General features: G+C 46.2%; 7 protein-coding genes across 7 annotated transcripts; 3 read left to right on the plus strand and 4 right to left on the minus strand.

Annotated features, from left to right (window-relative positions):
* Window positions 1–381: 381 nt before the first annotated feature.
* BHQ10_009099 (uncharacterized protein) lies at window positions 382–1765 on the plus strand (the record flags this gene model as incomplete). The annotated part of the gene is made up of 5 exons (XM_040881977.1): window positions 382–499; window positions 564–805; window positions 869–1123; window positions 1187–1486; window positions 1544–1765. The coding sequence occupies 5 exons, from the start codon at window positions 382–384 to the stop codon at window positions 1763–1765; spliced, it is 1137 nt and encodes a 378-aa protein (XP_040737601.1).
* A 555-nt stretch (window positions 1766–2320) lies between these two features.
* On the minus strand, window positions 2321–8542 carry BHQ10_009100 (uncharacterized protein; the record flags this gene model as incomplete). The annotated part of the gene is made up of 1 exon (XM_040881980.1): window positions 2321–8542. The coding sequence occupies one exon, from the start codon at window positions 8540–8542 to the stop codon at window positions 2321–2323; it is 6222 nt and encodes a 2073-aa protein (XP_040737602.1).
* A 387-nt stretch (window positions 8543–8929) lies between these two features.
* BHQ10_009101 (uncharacterized protein) lies at window positions 8930–10995 on the plus strand (the record flags this gene model as incomplete). The annotated part of the gene is made up of 2 exons (XM_040881981.1): window positions 8930–8988; window positions 9039–10995. The coding sequence occupies 2 exons, from the start codon at window positions 8930–8932 to the stop codon at window positions 10993–10995; spliced, it is 2016 nt and encodes a 671-aa protein (XP_040737603.1).
* Window positions 10996–11655: 660 nt separating this feature from the next.
* Window positions 11656–13290, minus strand: BHQ10_009102 (uncharacterized protein; the record flags this gene model as incomplete). Its single annotated transcript, XM_040881982.1, has 1 exon — window positions 11656–13290. One exon carries the CDS (start codon window positions 13288–13290, stop codon window positions 11656–11658), a length of 1635 nt encoding a protein of 544 aa, XP_040737604.1.
* Window positions 13291–16220: 2930 nt separating this feature from the next.
* BHQ10_009103 (uncharacterized protein) lies at window positions 16221–19946 on the plus strand (the record flags this gene model as incomplete). Its single annotated transcript, XM_040881983.1, has 7 exons — window positions 16221–16434; window positions 16494–16922; window positions 16997–17481; window positions 17557–17677; window positions 17729–18078; window positions 18152–18454; window positions 18504–19946. 7 exons carry the CDS (start codon window positions 16221–16223, stop codon window positions 19944–19946), a joined length of 3345 nt encoding a protein of 1114 aa, XP_040737605.1.
* A 739-nt stretch (window positions 19947–20685) lies between these two features.
* Window positions 20686–22056, minus strand: BHQ10_009104 (uncharacterized protein; the record flags this gene model as incomplete). Its single annotated transcript, XM_040881984.1, has 2 exons — window positions 20686–21795; window positions 21865–22056. 2 exons carry the CDS (start codon window positions 22054–22056, stop codon window positions 20686–20688), a joined length of 1302 nt encoding a protein of 433 aa, XP_040737606.1.
* A 1460-nt stretch (window positions 22057–23516) lies between these two features.
* Window positions 23517–24715, minus strand: BHQ10_009105 (uncharacterized protein; the record flags this gene model as incomplete). Its single annotated transcript, XM_040881985.1, has 2 exons — window positions 23517–24310; window positions 24367–24715. 2 exons carry the CDS (start codon window positions 24713–24715, stop codon window positions 23517–23519), a joined length of 1143 nt encoding a protein of 380 aa, XP_040737607.1.
* Window positions 24716–24886: the final 171 nt, after the last annotated feature.

Below are 24886 nucleotides of genomic sequence, written 5' to 3' on the forward strand. Positions count from 1 at the left end.
TCATTTCATGCTACTCGCTACTTAAAGGTCTGGCCAATGATCTCGTTCTCTTGCGCAGTCCGCGTAGTAGATCATGTTCACAAAGCCTCTTGGCAGGTCGAGAAATGCTTCTCAATTACTCGATATATTATACTATCACGACTAATTCTACAATTGGAGGAACATAAAGTACGGTTAGGGCTAACATAACCCTGACCGATCCTAAACTTAATCATGTGACTTGCTTACAAAGGTCACCCGCGTGACTCATGCGACTGACCGCCTTATTGACTGATCTATTCTGCCGGTTTTTCGCGGGGTTTTGGTTTCTGCTTTTTTCTCTCTATTATATTTCAGATACCGAGTCGCAACCAAACAGTCAATAAGTCAGTCTTTCTGAAGATGGCTGCGTCCGCAAAAGAGAGGTTTTCTCTCATTAATGAGAACCTCCAGGAGATTCTCAATCCTGAGTTGATTGAGACTATCCTCGAGAAGGGAGATGCCCCGCGTATCTATTGGGGTAAGGAATGAAAAACGTTTAACATTGTCTGTTATGGTCAACTAATGCGATATCGCTCATCTAGGAACGGCAACCACTGGTCGACCTCATTCCGGATATTTTGTCCCCGCAATCAAAATCGCCCAATTACTCGCAGCCGGCTGTGAGGTGGTCATTCTGCTTGCCGATGTTCACGCGTTTTTGGACTCGATGAAAGCGCCTCTTGAATTGGTCGAAAACCGTGTCAAATACTATGAGAAGGTCATTAGGGCAATCCTCGAGGCTGTCGGTGTGTCGACAGAGAAGCTCGAGTTCGTTCTCGGAAGTGTATGTCAAGGGTGTCCAAGAAAAGGCTCATCAGAAGCGGGTGCTGACTGAACCTGTCACTAGTCCTACCAACGAAGCTCCGAATATGTCATGGACGTCTACAGACTTGCAGCTTTGACGTCTGAACATGACGCGAAAAAGGCCGGTGCTGAGATTGTCAAGCAATCTGCGAATGCGCCATTGAGTGGCCTTTTGTACCCAATTCTTCAGGTCCTTGACGAAGAGTACCTCAAAGTTGACGCCGAACTCGGTGGATTGGATCAAAGAAAACTCTTCGTTGCTGCGACTGAGTGGCTACCCAAGCTCGGATACCGAAAGGTAGCGTTCACTCTCAGCGCTACAAACCTGGAAAAAAGGATCAACTAATCGAACTTTTCACAGCGCGCGCATCTTGTCACACCTATGGTAGCAGGTTTGAACGGAGGTAAAATGAGCTCTAGTATCGAAGACAGCAAAATTGACCTCCTCGATTCTCCCGAGGCCGTAGCCAAAAAGATTCGCAAATCCGAAGCCATTCCCAAAGTCGTCGAAAACAACGGCATAATCGCCATGATAGAATACGTCCTACTCCCCGCTGCAGCTCTTGCGGGCAAGAAGGAATTCCGCGTTGAGCGCCGCGACGAAGAACCGTTGATCTACACCGATATTCAACAAATCAAAGACGACTACACAAAGGATATTGTACGGCCGTCCCTCACAAGAAGACTAAGTGAAGGTGTCGCTAATGCTTACATATAGTTAACCCCTCAACTCCTAAAACCTGCAGCAGCAGAGGCTCTAATCCGTCTCATGGAACCCATTAACAAAGCCTACGAGGCCTCGCCTGAATGGCAGGAAATCAACCTTAAGGCTTACCCACCACCACCAAAAAAGGAGAAGAAGGTCAAGAATAAAGGTACTCGTTACCCAGGAGCAAACGAGCAGACAGAACTCGCGGAGCGCCCGAAGGAGGAGGCATAGGTTCTTTGTGTCTCTGAGCCGGAGCGTTCTGAATTATGAATGCATCTCTCATCATTGCTTGGAAAGAATTTAATGATAAGAATCACATCAGTGAACAGAGAAAGAGGCCTGTTTGAACATACGATTTTCATGTTAACATCAAAAAATTATCAATAGAACCAGTACATAACATTCAAAAAGTTTTCTTCTATAATTAAAAGGCCTGAAACAGCCCCTCGTATGGAACCTACATATTGCTTTTTCAAAAATACGATTAGTTGGTTAGTAGGCGTGTTTAGCTCCTTACCAGCTACTGAGTAGTGCTTAAATATGGCTTCGCCTGAAGATAACACTTAATTAGGGTTTATAGCTCCGTTTACTATTTAGGAGCCTAGGCCCTCGTGTTCATTAGTACTCCGTGGACACCTGGCTTCATACTAATCTGTAATCGGACATATTGGGCACTTTACAATATGATTCAATTATTTGACATTACTCCATAGATGAATGCATAACTTGTAACTTAGTAAGTACGTACATATCTAGTCGTAACGCTAAAATAAAGGAGTAAGTGGTCTAGACCGTGTGTCCGGCGGTCTCCCTCTCCAGATTTCTGGCCTGAATACCCCAGATCTTCCAGCGCGCTTGCTCAATGATGTCGTATTTCAGCCACAAGCCGCCCTCGATTCCTTTTTTGTTTGCTTGCTTCTGGACCGCTGTAGACTGTGCGTAGCTGTTTTTCTCACCGTCTTCTTCTGCTAATCCTGCGGCGTCGCCCCGTCTTTCAAGCTCCACTTGGCGATCGACCCAGTCAAAGAGGAGGCGGAGTTGCCAGAGACGATCTTTGACTTCGTCAAAAGCATGGCCTGGGCCATGGGTAGTGGTTAGTCCTACAAAGGTCTCATTGACCATGCTCTCCAGTACAAGTCGACTGTCCACCGAGGAAACTCGAAGCCAAGCTGGAATCGTGATCATCGATGTCACGCCATTCTCCGCCGCCAAAAGCCGCGATCGAAAATGGAATGTTGCAGATGGTGGCAAAACTACCGAACGATCACCAACATCCAACCCATGTAATGGACGCAACGCAAACACCCAATCCCACACGTCTTGCCTGACGGTATTGGTTGCTTTGTTTCCTCTTCGCCCCTGAGACATCAACAACGCCACGTTGTTCGGTATTGGTCTTCTCCATGAGCCTATCGCAGTGCTCGGCAGGATATCCTGTGCTTCACTCAACCCTAAAAGCGTCGAAGCAAAGACCGAGCTTTCCGATGGGTCATAGGTCGAGTTTCGTCGTAGGTAGATGGATTGATCGCCTCTGCGGAATTTTCCGCGCAATTGCTCGTTTCGGTCAAAATCGAGGACTAGTGGCCAATGGTCTCGACCGTGCGCTTTGACCGATGCGATCTCCTCTAGATTAGGCAGCAAGCACGGCGCAGTAGTCTCTCTTGTGGTGCCATCTTTCATATGCAGCGATACGGGAATGCTAATAGGCCTTCGTGTATCGACGTCCCGGGCAATAAGGCAACGCGGTTCCGCCGCTAAAACCCATAGATGTCGAAACGCTTGGAGGTGGCACTTATTGTCTAGGACTGATGTAGGAAATAGCGGATAGAATGCACACAACATCGATGCAACTGCCAGGTTAGAGGTGCCCAAAGTGTAGCATCCGCCGCCCAGGAAAAGCAGCCCGATCGCCATATGTGCCGCCATGTGACTTCCATACGTCGTATGGGCATCGACTCGCCCGTGGAGCGAGCGTAGCCGCCTGAACAGATTCAGATCCCCTGTTCCGGCCATGATCGCTGCGGCTGAAATTGCTACTATGTCCTGACAGTGCCGTACCGAATTACGTGCCAATTGACTATCATAATTCGAAGCAGGAAGCCGGACGATCCGCCGGAACTGATCAAGAAATCGGATGAGCAGATCTCTTGCTTGGCTGTGAGCTGAGCCCGCATAACGCAATCCAATCGCAAAACACAGACCCGCGATTATATTGAAAAATGGCATGTCGTCGCTCGAAAGTTGTCGGATCGTGCTAAGTCCATGTTTCTTCCTGTAAGATTTCGGTATACTGCGGAGGAGCCATTCAGAGGTCGGCTCAATGCTGTCCCACATGATGAGATGTCGAGCCAGTGTACGTAACAGAAAGATGTCGGGCCGAACGTAATCATACTGCACGATCGTATCGGGAATATCTATCTTACAAGCAAGCATTTCGTCATTTGTCTTCATGAAGATGATTGCGAGAGCTATTGTAGCACCTGCAGTTGCCCTGTCCAAGATATGTACCATTTCAACATTCTTGGTACCAATAGCTAAGGCCAGAAGTCGCTCGACCACCTGCATATCTCGTAGACCTCGAAGATCTTTTCCTTTGCCTAAGTTGATGAATCCGAGGGCGAAGCCAGCAGCAAGCCTGTATCCTTCGTCACGAAGGGTCTCTTGAGAAATGCCTACTTCTTCCTGCTCCACATTCTCGATTTCAGATAGAAGCACTTCACTCATTCTCCGATGCTGAGAGTCGCAGTAAAGGAGGCCAATACCCATAACGCCCGCAGTCTGCGTCAGCGGCGAAAGATTGAGCTCGGCTGCGCCTTGCGGCAGCATTCGTGTAACGTGCACCGAGAGCAAACGAGTAATAAGTGTATCCATAGTTCCCAAGTAAGACACAGACAATCCGAGAAGAAGACCGATTGAAGTCATTGTATGTTTTGGTGTCAAGTATTTGAAAGCGACCCATTTTGCTAGATTCTTGAGATGCCCGTTTAATCCAAGAGCAAGCAGGAAACCCGCATGTCGATTTGTAAGTTCCTGGGGTTTGTTGTATAGGATCCAAGATGTGTCAATGCCTTTGGAAGCCTTAGATATAGCCAGCCCCGTTGCGGTTCCGTTGTGAAAAAAAGCCCAGCATACTTTCTCCTCGTTAAAGGCCGATCTATCGGCGCTGATTGTCACGTTTGACGGCTTCATCAAACACTGCAGCGAAAAGGATGGTATCGGGAGCTTTTCGGTCAACAAAGGCGACCGACCACTGAACATAAACAACGCTCGACCTGCAGGCACCGAAAGGGTTCTCATAGTAACAAGTTGAACAACTTCTTTTTGCGCTTCGAGTAGCTCAGAGTCGGTCCATCCCGGTTCTGGTATACACTGTGCTACTGGTGCTTTACTTTGATTGAGAAGCCTTGAGGCTTCTTGAAGACGCCTATCCTCCCGATACATCAATCTAGTAACAGCCATTCGATCAGCTTCAACAGAAGCCTCAAAAGAGTTTGAAAGCTCGTAATCTAGCGTTGAAGCTCCTATGTGGTGGACATCTCGTGATGAGACATGCCCCGTTCCAATCTGCAGCCGGGAAGCAGGTTGCGTTGTGCCTTCAACCTCCATGGAAATATAAAGATCATCACGGTCAATAAGCCCTATCAAGGCAGCGGTACAGGACACTGGTGGTTTTATCTGGACGCGGACTATGATTTCAAAGAGCGGTGCACTTACACCCTCTGGTAGGCTCTCAATCACACTGACCGTCAATCCCCAGCGGAGTAGGAGTTTCACTTTGTCAACAGTGCTAGACGTTCGATGTACTTCTGACATAAATCCATTGATCGCCATTGTTCTTGGAGTTAGTCCCATAACTTCTTTCCTCAGACTAGGCTTATCAGACGTGCGGTCGGACCCCGGGAAAATGTCAAGAAGCGTAGAGAATGTATTCTCTGATGGCGCTACGATCGAACCTTGAAGGTAGTCAAAAATCGAAGGCGGTACAAAGGGCTCTGCTGGCATATCTAGTCCAGATATTTGACTTCCATCAAATGCCCAACGGGTGATTGTCGCCATTTCTGTGCCGAAGTAACCGTCCTCGCTCCAAGTCCACGATTTCCATCCTACCCATCCACCAATCTGAGCTAGTAAGGGAGCTAGCATTCCCCGTTCCTGATAAGAACTTTCGCTATCGCAAATCGATAATTTCTGTTCCTCCCGCAATAGATGCAGTCCAACGAGGATGCTGCATAGGGCAGTACACCGTATGTCTTGACTCTGAGATATTGCAGTAGGCAGATACCCTTCAGAGCCCGACGCAGCTTCACCCTGAGGACTATCAAAAAAGTCACGGGCGAGGCCTACACATCGCAGCAAGTAGGAGTTTTTTGACTGCTCAGTTTGAGTTTGGTTTTCTGCTAAAAATGGTTTGCTAGCGCTGTCATCTTTCTGACCCGTCGCCCATGTCCACGAACTGTTCATCATCCATGATGCTGTGACTCCAGACGATCCAGCTATTTTCTCGGTCATAGAGTCCCAGCTTTCTTGGTCAATGTAGCTACCGCTGCTCGACCTCAAGATACCACCCTTGCGCCTTTGTTTCTTAGTAGCCAGTCGAGGTTGCGGCGAGTTAATGAATCCGACTGCCATAGTAAAAATCACAACGACAAAAGCGGTCCACTCTAGGTCATTTTCATCTGATTCGCGTGAAGAGAGCCATCGAAGGACTTCCCACCAAGCTGTATACAATCCATCCGCAGCTCGGCGAGATTCACGAAGTGCGAACCGACATACAGCCAACGCCTTTTTTACGAGTGGATTCGTCGGTTGTAGTTGAATCTGGATACGGTGACATCTTTTTTGAGAATCGATAACATCGACTTGACCGCGAGAGGAAGAGCGCCCGAATGCGGCAAGCTTCAGATTTGGGTCATCTATAACCCTCTTCAAGCCGGTATCGGGTGCTCGATTCTGGACAATCGAAAGACGGTCAGGCGAGTGTAATGATAGCTTGTGCGGGAGTTCAATCTTAATAGAAGGACTCCATGGGGAGTGCAAGGCCAACTCGCCTTTGCCATCCATGGTAGACTTGAGGGTCAATATTCTTGAAATACCATCGTCGACAATTTTGCATACATCCAAGACATTTGCAGCATGTTGTATGCCAATAGCATGAACAACCGTGGATATTTCGCCTTTCTTCTGGGATGTCTTTTGCTTTTTTCTCTCTCTGTCGGACAGGCTGACATTCTGAACCTTGAGATCGACGACAACTAAGCAATTAGATATCGAATCAAGCAGGCAAAGTGCGAATGAATTGGTCGTCTTCTGATGTATACTCTCGTTGGGTCGCAGTGTAAAAGCTTTAGGTTTAGGACGACTCCGCTTCAGCTCAGAAAAGGAGAAACTGCCAGTTGATAGACCCGATGAGAAACTTTCAACTTTGCGAAGCATCATTTCTTTAGGTAGACCGGACATAGGACCTGTAAGGTCCATACTTTCGAACCCTTCAAAGTCACCGCCATTGTTGAGTTCCGCGAGAAGTCGGTCAACAGGAGCATCTAGGAAGCTGCTGGTACTACTATAGATAGAAGCATTTCCTGCAAAAGAGTTCCGCAAGTTATATCCAAAGCTGGTGCGCGTACTGTAGCCTCCTATTGATTGTCGTAGACTGCCATGATTTGTTGTCCCTCCTTGGTTACCTGTTGCAAGGTCGGAAAAGGCCTGTCTATCTTGACTGCCTCCTAAATCAGTTCTAGCAAGCAACGAACTAACACGTCGCGAGGTTTTCGATGGCACTCGAAGCTCTTCAAAGTCTTGTCCCATCTGGGAGGCAAAATCATTCTGCTCAGGAGGATCTTCTAGTTGAAAACTTTGAGAGAAGGACGCCCCATGGATATTTCGGCCGGCACCAATGCTCTCTCTTATACCAGAAGGGCGTGCTACAGGGGTCGTAGCACCTGTGGCCATTCCATAATGCGAACTTCGTCGCTTTGAGCGTGCTCCACTGGCGAGCGGCTTCTTTCGCTTCTTCGACATTTGTGCATTAACATCAGACCGAAATTTTGCAGTCCAAATGGTGTACAGACCTGTTTCTGTATTCACCGTGACCACAAGAACCAGCGGTGATTCTTTCGGAGAGACTTTGTCGCCAGTAAGCTCATTCACAGCTGAAACGTAGACAATCTCTTCTATGGGATCTAGACTGTCAAAAGCCCAGGAATCTTGCACGGCGTGAGCTGCATGTGTAGACTGATTGGCAACGACGTGACCCATCTCCGAATGAGGATCCGTCAAGGAGAAGGTACGGGGCATATCAAGATCGTCAGACTTCTTCTGTGGCCGAGATGGCTGTGCTGTGGACGATAGTCGGCTCTCTATGCCTCGTGAAGACCTGAAGTTGTCACTTCTCCGGCTATCTGTAAAGGTTTGTGATAAGAATGAATTTGGTGGCGCGCTTGGCAAGGACGTCGATTGTGGTTCAGGAATCCGTCTCTGGAATATCAGCCCACGCGGGGACGAGAATACAGAGTCCACTTCAAATGGCAAAGGAACAACATGTGTGTTGCCTGCGAGAAAGAATATGTGTGCCTGTGTTTTGAGAACGACTACCAGTGCTTTAGAGTCATCTTCCTGTGAATGCAGTCGTCCTTTGGTGAATCCATGGTCAATGGGAGCCACAACCACCCGGGCCATTTCGTCTTCCTCGACATTTTTGATGTCCTTCGGACCAAATGACTTCGTGTCAGATATCTGAGCGTCTTCGCGACTAGTCACCGAAGGAAAGTTTGTAAGAACGACATGGCGAATTTCCTCCTTCTCAATTCCAACTCGAAAGACCCGCTTCACCACGCCACTTCGCGACCAGACGGCGCAATTCTTGGTGTATGTAATATCGTCTTCGGATTCGGCTCGTTGCGTATACCAAATGTAGTCGTCATCCGAGGGATCTATTGGGAGGAGGCCTTCGTTGATGAGGAAAGGCAATGCGGGGGGATGGTGAAGGCCTAGTGAGCGCACCGAGGCCATTGCGACAGATTCTGGGTGTTGAGCTGGATATTAGGTCAGCAAGAGAGGTCTCCATATGGGCAGTCTCATCCTGATGCTGCTGATGTCTGTTAATGTTCGTGTGTTGTGCTTGACCCTAGAGGGTCTGGTTGTTTTATTTGTTTTTGGTTGTCGGAACAAGCTTGTCTCTTGCCGTGCGGAGGACGTGACGCGCCTTCCCGCTGACCTCAAATTTCTCCAACAACCACCACCACATCCCTTTGTCCCCCAACGCTCAAGCAGTTTACTAGAATACTACAGACAACTCTGCATCATCATTCTGAATACAGCCATTGATTACTATATCGAGTCCATTACTTTAGTCAGTTACAAATAGGCTATGCGATAGTCGATCGCAAAGTCATCGAAATGGCTGGTTCTTTCAAGACGCCAATGGTGCGCAGCAGGGATGACGGACTTCAGCTAAGGTGACTATCCTTCATCCATACTCGAAACACGATGATTAATCTGAATACAGTTATTCGCTCCCTCATCGTGTCTTCGCTTCCAAGCCTTATCCGGTCCTTGCCCCGAACGGTTCGTCCATCTTCCTCTACGGCTACGACAATGGTCTGAGGATAGTCTGGAGGGGAGGCAGATCTTTTCTTCCTTCTCCTCGACAGAAGAATGCACCAAACAGTCGTCAGACAGAGACTGCGTCCAAGTCCCAGAATAACGATGACTCGATTATGATTATTGATTCGGACGACGAGGAGCCTGCTCCAGGTTCCGGCAACCAGGATAACATAGAGTACGAGCTATTCGAGGAGGAGGAAGTCGAGATCGAGCCATCACGTCCGTATGAGCCTATTATTCGACATGTGGACATTCCACTAGGAACAAGAGTTCTTAGAGTAGCAGTTCCGTCGCTTCTACCAGAAAAGGCTCGTTCTTTGGGTTATACTGTGCCTCCAATTCTGACAACATCGATTGTGTTATCTGTTGCATGCGCAGACTCGAAGCTGAGGGTTATCGTTTTGCCACTTGCACCGCCGCATCCCAGCACCAAGGTTTCAGATCTGAAAATCCAGACACTAGTGTTGGCTGCGACTGTATCGCATAATGAAATACCCAAAGGTGTTTCGATTACCTTTACCTGCGACACAGACGATAAAGACGAGGATCTTGGCCGAAGCACTTCACAACAAGTGGCGACTGCCACCAGACAATGGAATTTGTTGGTCGCTACTCATGCTGCCGAGGCATCTGGAACATTACTTGTTTACAACATACCCATTGGACAAGCTGCGAACGGTTCCTACACATTACCAAATAAAGATATACAACTGCCACAAAAACACCTTTTACCTGCTTCAGCTAAGACCATTTCCTTCAATCCTTCTCCGTACCCTTCTGCGCGACATGCTCACCTTTTGGTGACGTTTCCAGATGGTTATGTCAAAGTCTTGGCGTGCTCGACATCCTCGAAAGAGAGCAAGGACGTCGGTACAGACCTAAAATCTGAACGAGGAGGAACATGGCTACTCACGTTATACAGCGGGTTTGAGCAGTCACCCAGCGCCTTTGGGCGGAGAAAGATGATTGTAGACGCTGCCTGGGTTCTGTCCGGAAAAGCCGTTATGGTGCTTCTTTCTGATGGTCAATGGGGCGTCTGGGATATTGAAGGCGCAGGTCCCGGCTCTGAGCCTGGACCTCTCGTCGGTCAGTCCAGCGTTCACGGTATAACTGGGGGATCTTTGACAGCGTACTCTGTCAGTGGCCGTATTCTCGGCGGCGCACAGACAATAACCAAATCTCAAACCGCTGCCAGTGAGGGTCAATCGGAGCAACGAGGAAAGTTTGCCCCAATGACGCCATCTTCACGAAGAGTACGAGAAGACACGTTGTTCAAAGGTGCTCAATCTTTGGCTACACCATCATCCGACGGTGAAATTTCTGTCGTGCAGATCAACTCTTCGCGAGCCGCTATGGCTGAGGAATCGATTCTAATTCGCCACGGGGACCAAGTTGCCACAATCCCGAGCTTGCTATCGCTGTGGAGGAATTCTGTCAAAGCCACAGGAACGTTTGACGCGTCCAACCGTTCTCGCGTTTCGCCTTTAGCGGGCATAAATCTGTACGGTGAAAGACTGACTGGTCTTGCGCACCTGCCATCGCCCTTCCGAGCGGAAACCGATAACGGTGATCAGCAAGAATACGAATTACTTATCGCGGCTGAGCATCGTTTGATAATTCTTGGCCGCGATCTCTCAACTGCAATTACCGCGACAACAAAACAAGCAGTCGGCCTGCCCATGACTTCGCAACCCAGCAAAGAAACAGATCAACTCATGCTCAGTCAAGGGCAGCTTGATGTCGACGGGATGAGCCGTGTGTTGACGAGTATGTCAGGTGCTTTGCAACCTGCTTTGCAGCCTACTCTACAGCCAAATGGATTCAAAAGTCCTATCAAGCGAGCTCGCATTTTTTCATAGTCCTAATACTACGATACCATGAATCAATTTATTGACACGAATTTTCTATCACGACAGCATATACTGTTCGCGACGCAAGGTGGAGTGCAAGGCGAGTTTAATGCCTTGAAATCCTTCATTCTTTTCTATCTTTCTGCAGAAAACTTTCTGCAGAAAGGGGGGAAAGAAGGGGATAAGCTCTGTATTCGATGCGATATATCAAACTCGTTAAGCCATTCCGAGTGACTATAGTCTGGAATCTCACATACATGAAAAAAGACGAAAAGATCTTTCGGCTTCTCTTCTGGGCGTGAAACGGTGTCTTGAATCTCGTTTTGTGTTCGGAATCAGTAGAGAGGCTGACGGATGGATAGTCTTTTTTCCTGTGTGGGATTTGTACAAGATTGGGAATGGTACATCTTTTGAACATCGTAAATACTAATCCCTAAATCGCCTATGTAGATGATATATGCGATGCTACATCGCCCAACATGATGCGTCAATTCAACCTACATAGCTTTGCGAGCGAGGGACCTGTCAAACACAACCATTACTTGGAAGAAACAAAGTTAGCCCCTAGCACTCGATCAGCTATATCATGATACCAAGTTTACTACGCCTAGATTATCCTATCCAGATCCATAATGCATACATACACTAGGTATTCCGGACGACGACGGACTAGACAAAAATGGTACTTCCGTTTGAATTCAAGACAAAGTCCGCATAGGATATAATATTGTCGATATAGTCACCGACAAACTTGCAAACAAAGGAGCCCACATCCGTCGGGTCCCCCCCAATATAGAAAGAAGCCAGCGGGTACATACACAGATTACGATTGATCGTGCCATCTGTAGTGACAGCAGGCAGCACATCCGGGGCAATATCCTGTTCCACCCATTCAACAACAGCTGCCAAGGGATCACTCGGCACCGCTCCATTACCGTTCTCACAATGCCCAACGCCAGGTGCCGGGAAGAATCTGTAGTATTCATGGGTCTCGGGATCAAACGCCATCGCCTTGCGATAGTAGTCAATGGTTCCCCCGGGGAAGATGAGCGGGTCCGCGAGACCGTGCCAGGTGATCATTTTACCTCCAGCATGGTGGAAGGGGCGGAGATCGATGTTGTTTGTGCCAATGATAGCATTGTATTTGACCAGTGCCTGGTAGAAGATTTTGACGAATCCGTCAAGCGTGAGACTCTGGAAATCATAGTCAGGCTCTTCCAATATCCAGCGCGAGATCCAGTCGGTGGCAATTCCAAATGCATTACCGGTGCAATTGGTAACAGAGCCCGTGCATTCGGTGTCGATGAGCCCGTCGAAGGGAGTCCCTGGGTTTATCCCCCACCAGAGTGGTGTGCCATCAGCTGTCCGAGGACCTTCCCATGTCTTTTGGACAATAGTAGCATCATCGCTGGTGATATTTACCAGCGTCCCGTTGCAATTTATTGATTTGCCAACCATAAGGAACGGATCATATAAGCATTGTCCTGGCTGCGCAATAAACCTATCATCCATAAATCGACAGGCCTCTACCGCGGCATTATTAATGGCATCAAAAACGCATTGAGGCGGGTAACGAACAAGCTGATTCATCAAAAATTGTCCCCAGTATTCCGCAACTAGGAAAACTGGCCAGTTGATTGCTGGGGCCCCCGCGTGGATGCCGTTAAAAGCTGTCGGGTACTTCTGCGCCATCATTAAGCCCTGTCGGCCTCCAGTCGAGCAGCCGTTCCAGTAGGAATAGTTTGGTCCATAGCCATAGTAACGATTAGTGATCTGTTTGCCCACTACAGCGAGGTCGTTCAGAGCAACGGATGCAAAATCAGTAAATAAGGGCATGTTCAGCTGACCATTGGGTAGCTCAGCCCATCCTGCAGTCGATAAACTATTGATTTCATGGCCGCCATCAGTCGTTCCAGCCGAATAGCCAGCAGCGACAGGACTCAATAAGGAGCTGAGGCCGGAGCTAGTGGCCCAGCCGCCGCCACCGACGCCTTGAAAACGGCCATTCCAACCGGTCTCGGGTAGGTATATGGTGATATGGATTTTATCGTTCCAGCTCGGGTGTGTATAAGTCACTGTCACATTGCAGAGATTCAGAGTGATGTTAGAGTTAGACACTTGACTCTTAGCCAATGCCGCCGAAACATCGAGAACCTGCGCATTATAGGGCAGGTCAATTGCCGGGGTGAGAAAGAAAGCTGAACAGTTTGCGACGTTCAGATTCTCCTTAGCTGAGCATAGAGCTAAGTCTACTCCGGAGCTGAAGAGGAGACTAGAAAACAAGGTCATATCACTGAGAATCATGATCCCAGCGTGAAGAGAGCAGTCAAATCAATCAGTAGTGTGGAAGAAAGAGAACAACCCCAAAAGGCAGGCGATCTAAAAGCTTGCTTCTCTGCGTGGGCTACTTCTCAATGCTGATCTTTCTAGGGGGAAAAGCAAGCCGAACTTATAATTTCACGCCCAGGTCTTTAACATTCGGATAGCGTCATCGTACAGATAAACAGGGCATCCTCTTTCCTTTATTAAAACTGCCCGTGCCGTTGGATGACGCGTTGTCGGAGCAATGCGACGACTAAGTATTGATCAGCAGCAGATTGCCTACCTCGAGTACGAGAGCAAAGCAAACTGATACACCAAAAACGACTACCAAAAAGGCACAATGCGGAAGATATCCCGATAACTACTGCCGGTGTCTGTCTCCATGCCGATGAGTGCGGGGGAGAACTTCCAAGCGCGGGGATTCCGGCAATCACATGACTAGTTGAGCCCTATAAATGATATGTCTTTGAGGTTGAAAAAAAAACAATGATGCACAAAGTAAATACTCGTGTCTTCGCAGACCCTCCTGGTAAGGGTCGAGAAGCCTAACTCATCATGACTCGGAATGAGTTACATGTAGTAATTATGGGCCAGACACCTATTTACAATTCTAGACATTTTGAAATATTTATATGGTAAAAAAAGGATATAATAAATTATTTCTATAGATGACCAATCGGTTGACATAATGAGTATATTTGTACTGTTTCAGGGCTCGTTTCACTTTCATCGCCGTGGTTCTTCACGTTCAACCTCTTTCGACCAACTTATCTGCATAAGCAAAAAAAGCCAACGTAGAAGCTATGGAATGTTCAAATTTTGAGCAGAAGACCATGCCGGCTGACAATGACAAACCCTCCAATAAATATGACAGTGCATACAAACTGACATGCATATCGCTAGCTCTGTTTATCATTGGTATTGACATTCCCATGTTTCTCATCGCATTGGATTCCTCGGTCATCTCAACCGCCATTTCCCGTGTCACATCGAATTTTCACAGCACAGGTAGTATTGCATGGTATGAGAGCTCATATATATTTGCTATGTGCTCATTGCAGCCTATGGCTGGGAAATCTTTTCTCAAATTTCCCCATGAAAGCACATATCTCGAATATAAAAAAATCTTAGCAAGACAACATCTTGAATAGTGGTCACGTATCGTATGCCTTATTCTCTTTCAAGTTGGGTTATTAATCTGTGCTCTTATGGTGAATAGCCCCATGCTCATTGTTGGACATACTATAGCTGGAGCTGGAGCCGTGGGATGCTTCACAGGAGCTGTCTGTATCCTTGCAGTGTCCTCCCATTTTACATTGCTCGCTTTATCTAACATCTTGGGATTCTACAAAAAACTACCGGTATAACCATGATCATCGGGTCTATTGCTGGCGTAGCTTTTACTCAGCGCGTGACCTGGCGATGGTTTCTCCGTATCAAGCTCTTCCTTAGTGCTATCACAATCTTAATCATTGTATTCTTCTTCAAAACGCCACCAGAAGATTCATCTGAAGCTCTGTCAATTCTCGAGAAGTTTAAAAGCTTGGATCTGCTTGGTTTTCTTGTTTTCACCCCGGCTATCATTATGATCCTTCTAGTACTTCAATAGATGAACGAACTTTGCCTAGAAGAGCATTACAATCTTTAGTCTTCTTGGTGGTTGAGTATTGCTACTTCTTTTATTTGTTGTTTGGCAAGCACAAAAGGGCGATAGCGCGGTGATATCTTCTCATCTGATCATTGAACGAACCTTGTTGTTTGCCTGCACTATGGAGCTCTCGCTGCTTATGACCACGCTCTCAAAAGGACAGTATACATTGCTGCAGGCGTTGCGGCTGTTTTTTTCGACTACATTGAAACGGCGTTGGAGGCATCTAGCCGCACCCTCTTTCGATTACAGTAAGCACAGACTGGGGCTAGTTTCGCAGCCGACATGGATCCAATAATATCCGCATAGTCCTGATAATGACTGGGGGTGGTGTTCCATGCCGTGTTTTTATAGGTTGAGCGAATGGTATGTGACCCTTATATGACTGTAGGTTAGCTATTATATGAGTGTTTTTCAGGAACAAATACTACCGCTAGAGATTTCAAGACTATAAGTTTTTGTATGATGTCTTAGAGTTTTGAGATATCTTAGATCTTTCAATGAGAACCAGCTTACTGCGGTATATATTCCCCAAAACGTACCTAGAAATATGCGTAAGACTTGTATGCTTTTGTATTTTGTGTAATTTATTACAAACTAAAAACTATATCCGCGTCTATAATCCGTACCAGTAAATAATCAAAATAGTATAATGCCTATATCTATGCCAACGCTAACGCTGTACTTGTAAATTCTCTGCGGCCGTTAACGTATGTTAGTGAGTGTGTATTGACGTAAGTGCTTACCTAGCAAGCAAGGTCACGCGATTGTAAGTTGATACCTTAAAGGCCAATTCAGCTCGTAGTCACACTATTGCTCATAGCAATCCATCTTATTTAAAGAGTCTACCTTTAAAAATAGGTGCATATTGAATTAGACTGAAGTACTGCATCGTGATCGCACATGAGTGGCCTTGAATCTCGTAGTATCCACATTCCTCTCCTCTGGAGTAAAAGTTATGTGGATCATTGGTGCTGCGATGAGCGGGGCCGCGGGCCGACTCGAGTGGCCCACTCCGGTCAGCATTACGATTGGTTTTCTGGTCAGCCCGGTCAGTATCTCCACTCCGGTCAGTATCGTGATTGGATCACAAGCCTCAGGACAAAAGTTGCTGTATCAAGTTGTCCCAGAATAAATCGTTTATTCAAACCATCAGCCTTGACTCTCTGCCCTATAAAGATGTCCGATCTCCCTCGCGAAACATTTTGGCTTGTCTTCATTCAAACCAACTACCTCTTTGAAAGACTTGTACATTGTACCCAACATGTCTGACTTTGCGCGCGACGATGCGGAACAGACGAATGGCAGCGGCTTTTCACCGTCGGAACCGAACCCTGGAGCAATGTCCCCAACATACCATATCATCCGAGACGTGCCACAAGATGAAACATCTTGGAATCTACAATACGTATCGGACATTTATATACCACCTCACCCGCCTTTGTTAGCCCAATCAGAGGACGGGCAAGCACAGCACGGTACGATAGCCTGCATGTAACTTTCGACGTAAGGCTAACATATTTGCTAACCAAACAAGAAATCGACTCTGAGATGAATGAAGCACCTCTCTTCTGGCCTCAACCTACAGGTTACAACCCAACACTAATCAATGAGAACGCAGCTGTCGCCTCCGATTCGTATTTCTTTCCGAATCCGGATTTTGTTTTTACAGGCTTCTCTGAAGCTGGAATGTTCACTTCCAATACAGGAGCATGGTCTTATGACTATAATAATCCTAGCTTCACTGAACAAACTCCGCTGGCGAACGGCTTCTTTGAGTCTGCAACATTCTCTTCCAATGCAGGAGTATGGTTTCATGAAAGTATCAATACTAACTCTGCAGAGTATATTGCCCACTCAAATGGCTTTGATATAGGCAGTAGTGGCGATTTGGCTCTCAGAGAATACTCGCAACAACTTCCCAGCATATTACCTTGGGCTCAAGTTCAGACGAATCAGAACGTAGGTGAGTGAGAGCAGATTGCTCGATCTTGAACCTACCTTTTTCTTTGACAAGATCTGAACAGTCGCTGTAAACAGGAGAAGCAAATACAGCTAATTTCCAAGATAATTTCCAATTCCATCAAGATATCTCGTTGGCACCTTCAGAGCTCGAGAATCTTGACTTGACGTCTTCCCATTATGGTACATCTGGGTATCCTGACCTACTGAGCAATCTAGAAATCTACCAGCCATTACAATCTCCTTATCGGGACTCCATAAACAACTATCGCCCCAACCAGTTAAACCTTACAAACGGGCACCTCGAAGATACAAACATGTCTCTATATCATTCAATACCATTTTCAGGGTTCGAACCATCAGCAGAATCAGCAGGAGGGGACCCACCGTACCAGAACGCAGACCAAGTATTTAGCCATCAGTCAGTTTCGACAGTTTTCGGACCATCTACGCCAGTGGGCCTACCTTCAGGTGGCTTGGGAAAGAGACACGAGAAGGCAAACCGAGATTCCACCGATGTCCGAAGATGGGCGTGTTGGAAATGCAAAAGGCATAACAAATCTGTAAGTTCCACTTTCAACAAATGCCTTTTCTTCCCATGAAGATCAGGACTTTCTAACGTTCTTTTCTGGACACAGTGTGATGGCCAAACCCCGTGCTCATACTGCATGAAAACCTTCGAAAGGGCCAGAATTCTAAAGCATCCATGTGCGAAAGCATACTTCAGTGACTTTGTTCTCACCAACTCATATTTTGAATGTAAGCTGAACTATTTGATTGCTTTGAGATGAGGAACTAATACAGTTTTAGTTCCGACATTATATCAAAATCTAGTCATTGAAAAACAGAGAAACATCGACTTGGTACGCGCGTTATCTGTTTCAGCCAAGCTATTTGAGCGAGATACTCTTTTCCTTACAAAGTCATCTTTTGGCATCAGCACAAATTGCATGATATCGTGGGGTCTAGCAGTAGTTGCCAGCCATGAAGCTGCCGTTTCCGAAATCATAAAAGAAGATATTGGACATAATTTCGAGACCAATCCTCGACGAATCGCCTTGGAGATCGTGAAAACTCCACAAGATTTACGCCGAACCTTCGATATTCCGCTTCACTTTTTCGAAATTCCAGGCAAAAATAAGACTACTGAAGAATGGCTTGTAAGTTCTTATATCTTGGTTACCTTTCGTTTAATTTGAGCTCTGTACCTCTTGGTAATGATCCTCTAACCAGTCTAAAAAGTTAAAACGGATGGTTTTCTGCTATCATGGATTCTTTACTTTCCAAGCGATGAAAAAGACAGAATTGAACGCGCCAGTTGGGTTTGACGACCAATCGGTGGAACATGCAGCCATGCTGAATATTTGGCTTACCATGCGCCAATGTGAAATTGACCTTTTCAAATATTTAGAACGTTTTGTTAATGACAACGATTCGAAGGTGGAAATCTCTGAAATAAAGTGTGTTATCAAAGTCATGGCTTACATGGTCACTATACCGGCCAGCTTCGAGCTTAAAGCTCATAATATTGTCTCGGTGAGTGCTATATAGCTTTCAAAACGCGTATATTACTAAAGGCTTGAAGGAGACGAATGAAGAAGTCGAAAATGACCTTCTGCGCAACTTCACAGATCGTCATGAGAGAGTTCGCGCAGCACTATTCGTTTATATCTGCATACTCAATGATAAACTTCCCTCTGGAACGAATCTATGGGATCTATTTGACCACAGCAAATTTTCACGGCAACTGAAAAAGGAGTTTCGAGGCTGCCTGGAGAACATAGGCAAACTTCTTTCAGGGTTCGAATTTTGGGAGCAGAGTCTCCGGAAGAATCTCCAGAAGACCACCGAGAAACTTAGTGTTTACTCCGACATACTAGACACCATTGATTCTTCGCAAAACCCACTGACAGCCAATCTGAAAGACTTTGAAGATGACCAAGATTTTTTCCATGACGAAGACTTTGTGAACTCATTTGACGGTGACAATACAGAAGTAACGAACGGAATTGATATTTACACCACGGGGGGTATCCTTGAGGCCATGGCCAATGAATCTGTGGAAGATTTATATTTCTTGGTATTTATGCCACTTCCGAATATTAATTGGACGAAGGCTTTCAACCCAATTAGTCAAGAAGGAAGTCAAGAGATAAATGAAGACTCGCTCCAGCGCCTTGGCATTCACGTTCTCCTTATTCCTCGACTTGCCAAGGCATGCTGGGCTCAGAAATGTCTTGATTTACTCTCATCTACGGAATTTACATTACCTGATCTAGTTCAAAAAGCCTATTCTTGTGTTGACGGCCTCCTATCCCATCTCAGCAGTTCTTTTCCTGGCATCAAGAATGAACAAGTCCTCAAGTTAATATCGGCAATGGCTGAAGGGTATCGTTGGTTGAACCTAATTGAGATGATTGAATCTGCAGAAATCTTATTAACACAAAGATCATTTATTTCTGTTTTCGCTTCGGGAACACCACTCCAGCGTTTTGACATCGGCGAAATTGTATCTGGTGGTACAGATGACGACTTCAAACATCTCAAAGAACTCATTTCTACGTCCTTCTCGTGGATTAAAAAACCTTGTGCTGAATTAAGCGGATTCGTTAAATTATTCTTACATGCCGAGCAATTTATGGCATTCGGAGACCTAACGAGCGCTCAAGAGATTGGATGTCAACTTCAAAGTTTGGCTGTTGGGTGTTTCGGCGATCCTGAACACGTGAAATGCACAATTCATCGATTCTTTGACAAATATCACCAAGTGATAGACAACCCCATTAGAGATATGATAACAAAGCTTCCTTCCGACGAGGATGTCTTGTCACTTGCTTCAGAGTTCGAAATAGCCACGCCCACGATGAAGGAGGCAACCCCGTCTGAGTCCGGCAGCTCAAGTGCACAAAACGTGGAAGAAGAGACAGTCCGAAGTGACTTTCAACTCGGTCAAGATAGCCCTCTCATCATGGCGATCATTCAATACATTCTTCACGAAGAACAATCAGAGTGTGGCCCAGAACACTGACCACAGCTCTAACATCACAAGTTTCTGACACATAGTCTTTTGGACGTAAGTAGTTGACTCCAACATCCGACATCCACTACGACACTGTTGATGGATGGGACTTTGAAATTTCGCAAATTGTATGCATATTCTACTTTGCGTACCCTCTTCCTTTTCAGCCGCTTTATCTTAATAACGCTTTTCCTTCAAATCTTGTCTTTGGAGGCGAGCTTTTCGGGTATTTTCTTTTTCTGGTCCGTCTTTATCCGTTCTATTTTGATTTATGAAATAGTCTATGAATGAAATTAAGCCAATCTCTTATTTATTCAATTCTCATCTTCTTTTATTGGCTTTTAAGTAAATCTTGCGTTCCATATCACGCTCGGAAATTTCATGATAATGCTTGTTTCATCTCTTTTATTATCATTTCATTTTTGCTGTTATCTACATGAAATATGGACTTATTATAGCATGAAAGATCTTTAGTGTATCGATCTTTTCCCATTCACAACCCATGCATATGCTTGGATCTCTATAACGTCTGTTCAGAATTCCTAAATCTATTCGGTCCCGCTGGAAAAGCGAGTATGGTTGGCAGGGCGAGACGCGCTGTGTAGAGATCGCCGGGAAGAGTGATTCAACCTCAACCTCATCCTTCCCTCCCTTACAAGTAGACGATAGAAAGGAATACGGCCAAAATGTCTGCACCAATTATATTTGACGTTTCAAACTCACGGCTTCTACCAAACTAAGCACTTAACTACAAAATACCCACACAAATATAATAACCCAGCCAGATACCAGTACAACCAGTCCCAACATCTGCGTTCCACGCTTCGATATCGGCCACTGTTATGTTTGCGCTTTCTGCAATGGTAGTACACGTATCACCAGAGACTACTAAGTGGAAAACATCACAATCCGAAACCATGCCAGTCTCGTAAGGGGTAGGTGTTGTAACCCCGTTTCCTGCACTAGTGGTAGTAGTTGAGGTGGAAGTGGTAGTTGTCGATGGCGTATACCCAATAATGTCGATACACACATAGTCACCAAGGCCAAGATACGCACAGGAGCTGCCAACGGCAGGGTTCCAGGAATAGAAAGTATCTAGAGATATACCTGCATCTGCAGCAATAGTTGCACATTCATCTCCAGAGACCACGAGATGGAATTGGTCGCAGGTAGAAACCATGCCTGTCTGGATGGGTGATGGAGTGCTAATACCGTCTCCCGTGGTTGTGGAAGTAGCAGTAGCAGAAGCTGTGGTAGTGGTAATTGTATATCCAATGATATCGATACAAACATAATCACCAAGACCAAGATACGCACAGGAGCTCCCAACAGCAGGGTTCCATGAATAGAAGGTAGCTAGAGAGATACCCGCAGCTGTAGCAATAGAGGAACATGTGTCATTTGTAACCACAAGGTAAAACTTGTCGCAGGTAGGAACCATGCCTGTCTGGATGGGCGATGGAGTGCTAATACCGTCTCCCGTGGTTGTGGTGGTAGCTGAAGCTGTGACAGAGGTGAAAGTATATCCAACAGTGTCAATACAGACATAATCACCGATCTCAAGGTCCGCACAGGTGCCGCCAACAGCAGGGTTCCATGAATAGAAGGTAGCTAGAGAGAGACCAGCATCCGCGGCTATAGATGCACATGTATCATTTGTGGCCAAAAGATAGAACTTGTTGCAATTGGCTACCAAACCCGTTTGAACAGGAGACGGGGTACTGATTCCACTGGTTGTACTGAGTAGGGTGGTTGTAGCTGTCAGCGTCGTCGACGTGCTTGACTCAAAGTCAACTTGGATACAGTAGTCAAATCCACTTGTAAGCTCGCAAGTGGATCCATCAGCAACCAGGGGATTCTAACCATCATGTCAGGTCCAGCTCTCCAACGACCATCTGGTATAGAAAGGGGAGGGAGGAGATCTTACCCAGGTTTCAAATTCTGTGAGCGTAATTCCGACTGCTGCTACGACATTTGCACAGCTGATCCCTGTAGTTCCTGCCACCCACCCGCTACAATCCGAGTCGGCGCCGGGAAAAGCAGTGCCTGAAGGGGTGACCAGATAGCCTGTAGCCAACTTACTAGCCAAAAAGGCCGCGATCAGATGGGTAAGGATCATTTTTGAAAATAGGAATGATCAGGCGGTTGGGAAGCAGAAAAGATGTGCGTTCGTTTCTCACTGTACAGACTTATTATATTTCAGGGCCAGATTTTTACTATACTTTGCTAACTAGGTAACTAGGTGACTAACTAGGTAAACACTTAATACGACTGTACAAGCTTTTATCCCGCTCGGATCCCCTTATTGCGGAGCAGACTTTTAATTATCTGTTGGTTCCAACTTCATCTTCAACTTCCGCATTGAGGAGGTGTGCACTGCGGAGGAAATTAAGCCTGCATGGTCCTTCGGTGTTACAACCAAATTCAACTAGCTGAAAGCAATACAAAACTAACTTTAATAAACTTTGTGAACCTGGTCCCTTTGGACTCTTTAATATAAAATTAGACAGTTGGTTACAAGTCTATAGATTGATTACTACTACATACTATAATGTTACAATAAAACACGCTAGCTATGTTTGGAACTAGTGTATATTAGTGTTGAGAGAGTCGGGGTAGATTTGGGAGTCGTATTTCACGGTTCTGGAGCCATAATAGTGATAACACAGACACAGGCTAGCTCCTGAATCCTTGGAGTTGGAGCTGCTAACAGGAACTAGACTCTGGAGGCGGCCGATTACGCGTCAGCATTGTTGCCTCATCCTGAGCGACGAGCGTACTCTATAACCAATCTGCATCATAATCCAGATGGAGTACGGAGATAATGCTATCCATTGGGGGCTATCAGAAGCATAATGATACCCCTTACGGTTCTATTCATGTGAGTCAGGTGAGACGGAATATTTCCATACCATACGTAAACTTAGATATGGATTACATATCTTATCCGTAACGCATAGACGGGCTAACATAGTATACGCTATATATTGCCTCACCAAAATACGTAGAATACTTAGATAGATGGTTCAAGGAGCCATTTTCGACGTGCGACAGCGATGGTTGGAGTGCCACGTGGTGCATCAAGCAAGCCAATAGGGGTTGAAATATTCTACGCGCTTGGTAAATTATGTTACGTATCAGCGACTGTATACTCTAGTACTCATAGGGTCGTCGACAGGAATTCATTCCGTGGCCACGAGGCGGCTCTATAGATTTCGGAGATTGAGTGGGCTATATTGCCTATGGTTTCATTCCTCCAAAGACCAATCACTGCACCGACGAGTCTTTTTTGGTCTGATGATTACTTGAATTAATCAACGATGCTTAACAGGGTCTGTGGGAAACTAAAAATATCTTCTGAACGGAGTTCTACAAAGCAAAGACTAGGAAAAAATAGATCGGTGTAAATAAGACACGTCCCCGCGTAGTATCAAAATCTTTGCTGAATACTACTATTTAGCAGCAGAAGCAACTAGCCACAACTACCGCCCAACCAACAATCTTGAATCAACTAGTACAACTAGCCACCAACTAACCGCGAGCTAATCACTCATTAAAAAAGACACTAATCCACAGCCACTAACCAAAGAGATCATTCCAGACAACGAGATATCCAGGGTAAAAAGTAGCAGGCGTATTGCCCCCCCAATTCTGCTCGAAGTACCAGTAGGAGAAAGCGAAGAAAGCGTATGTCTGGGCATTCGTGACTGTCTGTGCGGCGTTGTCCTGAGCGAGCTGCAGGCACTCGAACGGATCGTAGGTGACATCTCTAATGTAAGTCGGGTTTGTATTATACTCGGGGTCGCCGTCCGCGTTCGTTGTTTCCAACCAATAAGTGCTGAGGTGGAAGAGCTCGTGAAACATCGTGATCGAGCCCAGAGGATACATCTGGCTGATCTGCGTCTTGCCACTAGGATCTTTCCATTCAACATCGTCGAGTATATCGATGTCTCGTTCAAACGTTACGGGACACATCAACAACCCGGGTTTCTTGTTTGCAGTGTAAATAAGTTGTCCCGTGTTCGTTTTTCTTACACCTTCGTCGTCGCCTTGCATACTGTATGCATACATTTGGATGAGCTTTCCCTTCCCATCTACGTACTCGTCGCACATATTGTCTTCTGCTTGCGCGGTGTTGAAAATATACATTGACACCTCATCAATCCACCACGGGGCCTTGGTATCATCCTCATCCCAGAAATCAGCAATGGAGTTTCCTGGGATTAAATACCCATCGGTATTGTAGGCTTGATCGCCCCAAGAGTATTTCTGAGCAAATTCTCCAGTGCACGACAAAAATGGTTTATCGTTCGTGAGCCCCGGCCCGACAAAGGTTTCAGTGTCTAGCACGTTATGCACGGCATCGAACGCAGCTGGATGGTTTAGAATAAGCATAGTGCGATGGACAAGAGGAGGATGTTAACATTACTCTGCATCGCCTCCCAGATGGCCATGGTTCCAGCCGTCGGTGCTGGATCTTCACCGAGCGCACCGCCGAACTCTATGCCAAACCAAACGGTAAACAGACGTCGGGCTACTATGCCATTGATACCATCCTGACCCCCGTCGTCCTCTTTTAGAGCAGCATCCATGGCAGAGATGAAAGAATTGGCCAGAGTGATGCTATCGTCGATATATTGATTCATATGATTAATGTGGTCGGCATCACATTGATCATTGGCACGCTCAAGCAGGCTGAAGTAATCGGTGGTGCTTTCAGCGACGATGCCCTTGGCCATGAAGACCGCCGCCAAAAGCCATATGTATAAAAACAACATTATCTCAATCAGGTATGTATGGATGAAATTGCAGAAAAAAATGTGGATGGGAATGAGGATTAGATGGGAGAGAAAAAACTGTATAATAACCCGAGGACAGAGTCTAGTATTCCATTTTTCAGACCGTAATATTCCCGATAGATTAATATAATTTCCGTACACCATTATAGT

Source organism: Talaromyces amestolkiae, assembly GCF_001896365.1.
Source record: "Talaromyces amestolkiae strain CIB chromosome Unknown scaffold22.1, whole genome shotgun sequence".
Classification (NCBI taxonomy): Eukaryota; Fungi; Ascomycota; class Eurotiomycetes; order Eurotiales; family Trichocomaceae; genus Talaromyces; species Talaromyces amestolkiae.